Genomic DNA, 6,853 nt, shown 5'->3' on the forward strand with positions numbered 1-6,853 from the left:
TTTCAACTGGCCTTTTTTACAAAAGAGACATGTGCTTAATTTTTAGCATAATTTCAAAAATTTCTAGCTTAATTTTGAAAATTGAATTACTCTTAACTTTAACTCTGAACAGCTACTCTAGAGCCCAGAAAAGTACTCAAATGCAAAAACAATGTACTTCTTCTAATTAATTTTTTTCTGAAGTTTTCAGAATTCGGAATTTATAATAAACAGATAAGTTTTCTGACATGATTGCTGTGTTTTATTTGTAAAAACGTCATCATTCAAAATGAACAACGAGACAGCGTACTATCTTTGTAAAATGTATCCTTAATCAACCTATTAGATGTATCTGTAACATTTTGATCTGAATCTTGTTTCCTCTGTCTAAAAACCTCCCTTACAAATTAAGAAGCTTACAAAAAACTGACATTAGCTTCATCTACCGTACATTGGTTCGCCAAACATGTTTTATTGGAACATGAACTATGACTAGACTGAGGAAATAATAACACACTTCTTCGAATGTTTACTTTTCCACTTTCTCTTTCCGCAAAAACAAATTGTGTTTCTTGTGTCCGCGCGGAAGCTTTACCCTTTTCGTGCTCAGATAGTTCAACACCAAACCGTTATCCAAACTTTAAACCTCAACGAAGTACCTCCTTCTTTAGAAATCTTCTTGGGTCAGTTCGGCCAGTAGCAGCAGCAACAGCATCATGAAGCAGAAGGTTGTAGATGCCGAGAAATCGGTGGATCCAATTTTTCGAACTACGGGGCTCCCAATGGAGAAAGAGGAATCAGAAAGCTCGTTGGAGTCAAAAGAAGGTAAGTATTCGTTGGCTTTTTCCACAGATAATTCTCTAAATCTGTATTTCTTATAGACTGCTTCTCTCTGGCCGATGAAGATGCTGAAGAAACAAACTGGCGATTGATCTATATCACCGCCCTTGTTTCATTCCTTGGTGCAATCGAGGGAACTGCTGTGCATATGAGTGAATGGCCATACATGCGACAAATTGACCCAGATGCCACAGTTCAATTCTTCGGTATTGCCAGTTCAGCCTCAAAAGCAGCACATGCGGTTTTTGTTTTGATCTTTGCGGTATGGAGTTTCAAATATAAAACTGTGAAGTGAGTTGAGTCCAAACTTTTGGTGAAATATAATGCCAATTTCTAGATGGCCGCTCATTACTGGTCGTATTATTGCCATGGTAGCCTGTTTCCTCTATCTTGGTATCGAATACATCCCAACTGGAAGGCGTTACATGATGATGTTCTGTTATATTCTTTTCGACATTTCTGGAAGCTCCCCATCTATTCTCCGTGCATATATTGCCGCCGTTTCCATGCCAAAAGATAGATCAAAAGCATTTGCTGCAATGTCCCTCTCCATGACTCTCTCCATAATTTGTGGTCCATGTAAGTCCCCTCTGTTGTAGAGTACTTTACCAGACTTTACTATTTTACAGTGATTCAAATGGCGTTCACAACTATTCCATACCCAGGAATCACACTTATCCCACATGTAAAGTTTCATGTGTATTCTGCGCCGATTTGGATCGCAAACTCTACTAATTTTATCTCCATAGCCATTATTGTTTTTGGAATGAGAGAGTTACCAAGAAAGCCAAAAACAAAAAAACGTAGGTTTGAAATATAATTAGCTAATATTTATTTGAGTGTTTTTAGCAAAGAAGCCGTCGATCTTTGAATTGGAAGGGTTGAAGTTGAGAATTCAAAAGATCAAGAAGGCAAACATTGATTGGGTTCTAGTTTTTGTTTGTTGGATTGCAAAGTGCGGAAAGACAATGACCGCAAGATCAATTGGAACGTAAGTTTTAACTGTTAATGGGATTTCTGAGCATCTAGATGTTTTTTTAGTCTTTTGCCAATTCTTATGATGGTGCAATACGGATGGACGGGAATTGAAACTGTAAGAATCACGTCTTTCCTTATGGGAGGTTCTGGAATTCTTTCAATGTTTGTTATTGGAAGTTTCATGTTCTGCAAACTGGGAACCATGTGAGTTTCTTCCTTTAAAATCTAAAGCCTAATATTTAACAATTTTCAGTGTCCAACCCCGCTTTATTTACCTGTTTTCTATTGCACTTTTTACAATGTTGTACGTTGTTACCTATCCATACAAGTCAATTGGAGTAGAAGTTGCCTCTTTCAACTCTACGGATAACACTGGTTGTGACCCTGATAAGTATTCGTGGTGTGAGGGAGGCATTGCTCCACAGCCTTACATTTTCCTATGCTGCATGGTATTTGTGTTTGGAATGACAATGCCTTCTTCCGGTATTTCTTTGGACACTATTTACTCGAAAATTTTGGGAAAGATTGATCAGGTTAGTCTAGCTTGAATCAAATTTATTTCTATTGTCTGGTTATTCAGAGTGTCATGCAAGGAGCAGCCGTTATTCTCGATGACATCGTTATGGTTATCACTCCAACTTATGCATCGTAAGTTTCTCGAAATAATACTTCTTCTTACCAAATTTTTTTAGGTACGTCTACACACTTCTTGGTCTCAAACCACTCTGGATTATGAACGGATTCATTATGTCGACGGTTGTTATTTTATGGATCGTCATGCTTCGAAAATTCAAGCCATATTCTTAACCACCTATTTTTTTTGTTGTTCATTTATAAACGATACGGGTTCAAAACTCGCATATCATCATCCTATGGAATGGTTTTATAATACTGATTTATTTTGAAAAAATGAATTTGATTTCTGTGTTTTTACAAATCACTGAGTCCTCGGTTTTTGCCCGGTGTAGGAACAAAAATCGTGTTATGAGTGCTGACCGACTTGCAGTATAATCCAATAAATCGTTTTCGATACTCCTTTGATCGCCAGATAATTGTATAAAATGTGTGCGAAAAGGAAAACATTGATGATATAGACTGAAAAAAAAAACATAATACTTTGAACTTTTTGAACAATTGACTCACAATATTCCCAACTATACTGCTCAGATCTTCTCCAGAATAACCTAAGGTTATGAATGTATTTATAGAAACTGAGCTGAAGTAGTTTGAAAAGATGAAAATGGCTGCAGACACTTTCAAATGACGCATGATTTTGTAACTCTCCATACTGGATTTGCCTGACACAGGAAGCTCTCCATATGTTACCCGGGGATTCTGACGAAACCTATGCTAAATAGTAGTACACCGGCTATCTAGAACAACCACAAAATTATAGCTGCCGGTATGAAGGTCTGTTGAAATTGCGAAGCATTTTATGATTTTTCGCAAGTTTGGAGTCGGCACCTTTCGAACGACTATAACTTTGTTCATTTTTGTGGTGGACATCCAAACTTATTTTTATTCAACAGGTGATGAAGTAGCAAACATTAATGTCAATTGCACCCATGCTCCATCTTCAAAAGGAATTCCAGGAAAACGGAAAATATGAAAATTTCGAGTTCCACCGAAAAAAACAAGTTCAAATATAGGTCGAGCCCTTGAGTTACGAGACTTATTTCAATTTTTTTCAAAAAAAATCCAAAATTCGTGTACGCCTATACATGCAATTTTTATAAAAATTTTTAGTCTTGGAATGTTTTTCTTTTTAGTTCATAGGCGTTATTCTGCTGCTTCTTCTCTATTTTCATTTGTTAATTTCAATTTTTAAAGAAATACATTCGACCTATATTTGAACTTGTATATGTACGTTACTTGCCCTGAGGAATCAGATAGGCATGGTCCCCCGAGCACTTTTTTTCAAAAATTGGCATTTTTTGAAATCGTGTACTACTATTTAGCATAGGTTTCGTCAGAATCCCCGGGTAACATATGGAGAGCTTCCCGTGTGAAACGTGATTTTTCTGCAATTACATTAGCCTAAAAATAACTAACCCTTCTTCCAAAACACAATGATTAGAATCAGAAAGATTATGAGACTGATGCTATTTGAGGCAACAGTGACAGCTGCTAATACTCTTCTAACCGGACGTTGTAGAGCTGTAAACGCGATTTTTTCCTATTATTTCAGGATCAAAGATAGGTTACCTGTATAGGAACTACATAACCGTAAAATCTCATAATTTTCGTCTTGAAAACCCCATATTACTATAAATGTACCCCATGCTATTGGTCCCAGTGTCATTGCTGTAACATATTTCCAAGTTGGAAAATTCCTATGAATCAGAGGAAATGAAACAATGATCAGAATATCCGACAGAATAAAAACCATTATTGTAGACTGAATGCAATAGCTGAATACTACTGGAAAAATTGTATGGAAGCATGTCTCTCGAAGAATTCCAGTGTCTGTTATCATTAGGTAGACATCTAGGAAGCTACTCATAATACAAAACACATGCGCTAAGCTTTGAATACACTGAAGAAGTGCTGAAATTTTCTACATTCGAATGAACATCTGAAAGTTCTGGCTCACATGACTTTGTTCGGAAAGTTGGAGTTGAAAGAATAATATAAATTAAATGGATATTCCCAAACAATCCAAAAACAATGAAGAAGGATTTATGACAGGCGATCAAAATTTGATTCCACCTGTACATGGGTGAATCTGAAACGAAATTTCAGATTATGTGGGTTTCCAAAGAAAAATTATGTAAAATTTCTGTTTTTTGGAGAAAGTAAGAAAATTCATTTTCGATCTGTTTGAGAAATTGAAATTTGTTTTCATGGTGACATAGGCTTTCTGGGGAACAAAAAAATGAATTGAGAGCGTCTTTTGGATCAAGGAATTTTCTCAAGAACTTTTTTTAGTTCGATTTTTAAATTCTAAGAATTTATTTTTGAAAAGAATGGAGTTGAAAAATAATTAGAAAATATTTTCTCAAAAACAAGCTAATGAAAGTTATTCAATTCGATTTCTACATTCTTGTTAACTAGATGATATTACAAAGTAGATTTGAATGTCCCTCATGATCGAGAGTTCGAGCTCAAACTTTGTCTGAAAAGCTGTATGACACATCGTGAAGAAATTGAAAAATCTATTTATGACTTTGTCTGAGTGGGTTGGGACTGCGGCCGGAATAACTAAATAATTGGAAAACTTAATTAATTTTTTTTGACAGCTCTCTCAGTAAAAATTAAGGTTATTCTGAAAATGTCTTGATCTGGGAAATCAGGACTCTTTAAGAAAAAGTATAATTTTACTGTAATTTTATAACCGACATAACGGGAGAAGTTGAAATGTCTTGATGTTGTGTCTGTGTTGTTTTTTTTAAGTGTGTATTTTCTTCTCTCCAATATTCCAATTTGAAATTCAAAATCATAACAATCGCAACCAAATATCTCATTATCTAGGTTCGTTGTCCCCTTTCCCTCATGGAGGTGTGTATGCGTCTGTGTTTATATATTCAGGCGGTGGTGCCGCCCGGCACCACGGTCCGGATACGTTCTGTCCGGAGGAGAGGGGGAACACCAAAACAACGACGAGCAGGACGCGAAAGAGCAACAGGCGGTCCGATTACCGCTTCATTTACGCGACTCCCTTTCATGGAGAAGGAGCGTATTCATTGTTTACGACTTTCATAAAAGGCTATGTTTTGGAAATTTAGGTAGTTAGTAATCCCTCTTTGTTTCTCTTTAGTTAATTTAAATTCGAGTAAATTTTTTGAACCTTTTTTAAATGAAACCATTTTTACAAAACGTCCCAGATTTACGCCCCAGACAGTACTGTTCAATAAGATATACAAAAACGTATTTTAAGGTGGATTCTGACCATTTTTTGCGCTGAAAAGTGAAAACAGCCGATGTTTTCAAAAATCGACTATTAACTGAAAAACTGAGAATTTTCAAAAATTTCTGTGAATGCAAGTTTTCCAATCTAGGTCTGTTTTACATCCTCTAAAATTTTCGAAGTGGTCGGAAACTAGACCGCCAAGCTCCAGACTCCTGAAAATGGTCAAAACCAACTGAAACCCCCTGAACTGTTAAAAAACATAAACACCGAATATTTGTTCCTTACTGTACTTTAAACTAGGCGTTCTTTCAAAATATTCAAATTATCTTTGACCTATCTACGAACCCTTCGTTTTCTCCCATGATCATCTTGCCTTTTTTCTGATAAGATACACATTTTGCCATCCCATTTTTTCCTTACAACTTATCAGAAAACTTATCAACTGATATTGAAGACAGCCACGTCATATTGACCCATACCAGTTCTTGGAAGATGTTGCGTAACCATATTCAAACTCTTTTGACCTGATTCACACTGATATCCTGTTGTTTATTGCCGGTTGCGTCAGAGGTATCACAGTTGTGTGTGTGTGTGGACCTCCTTTTTTAGCTAGGTGGTAGTTCCAGACATTTATTTTTTTTTTCAAAATTAATTCCTTGCATGAAAAACAAAGATTCCGACTCTTCGTGTAAAAATTCCTTCATAATTCCTTTTTTTGAAATTTCGGTTCACATTTTCACATCCTCCAAGCCTTCTCCCATTTCAAACAGTTGGAACTGTTACTCCAGGAAAGCAATTTTCCTCCTTTTTTCAAAATTTTCGGGAGCAGTTTGTTTGCTGTTACTAGGTACTCATTAAAAAGGGATTTTGAAAGAGACAGGGACGAAAGGATCCCTCACCATCTGTCCGTGACTAATGAGAGGGTTCATGAAATTTGAACCGAATGGGGAAAAAAGTAGGAATTTGAAAATGGAGATGTGTAGTGGTACTTCGAAGTTACTTGTCAATCAAGAACGCCTTCTATCCCTCTTTTTTTACCACACAACGTGGCAGAGTCACACAGAAAGAGGTCAGATGGTCCGAGTCTCTCTTGTGAGTACTAATGAGTCTAGTGAGAGAGCGTGAGATTTAGGGAGAGGAAGAAGAAACGGGGGATGAGGTGAGCGAACTCTTATGTAACGGTCCCTCACAGACAAAAGACACCTC

General features: G+C 36.5%; 2 protein-coding genes across 2 annotated transcripts; one reads left to right on the forward strand and one right to left on the reverse strand.

Moving 5' to 3' along the window:
* Nucleotides 1-695: 695 nt before the first annotated feature.
* On the forward strand, nucleotides 696-2,604 carry CBG06591 (the record flags this gene model as incomplete). The annotated part of the gene is made up of 9 exons (XM_002647464.1): nucleotides 696-804; nucleotides 861-1,110; nucleotides 1,157-1,398; nucleotides 1,449-1,622; nucleotides 1,669-1,810; nucleotides 1,861-2,001; nucleotides 2,051-2,330; nucleotides 2,378-2,445; nucleotides 2,490-2,604. The coding sequence occupies 9 exons, from the start codon at nucleotides 696-698 to the stop codon at nucleotides 2,602-2,604; spliced, it is 1,521 nt and encodes a 506-aa protein (XP_002647510.1).
* A 175-nt stretch (nucleotides 2,605-2,779) lies between these two features.
* On the reverse strand, nucleotides 2,780-4,514 carry Cbr-srsx-8 (the record flags this gene model as incomplete). The annotated part of the gene is made up of 5 exons (XM_045237213.1): nucleotides 2,780-2,892; nucleotides 2,941-3,132; nucleotides 3,850-3,954; nucleotides 4,003-4,344; nucleotides 4,391-4,514. The coding sequence occupies 5 exons, from the start codon at nucleotides 4,512-4,514 to the stop codon at nucleotides 2,780-2,782; spliced, it is 876 nt and encodes a 291-aa protein (XP_045093249.1).
* Between the last annotated feature and the right edge of the window lie 2,339 nt (nucleotides 4,515-6,853).

The sequence above is a fragment of the Caenorhabditis briggsae genome (assembly GCF_000004555.2).
Source record: "Caenorhabditis briggsae complete genome, chrV, whole genome shotgun sequence".
Lineage (NCBI taxonomy): Eukaryota > Metazoa > Nematoda > Chromadorea > Rhabditida > Rhabditidae > Caenorhabditis > Caenorhabditis briggsae.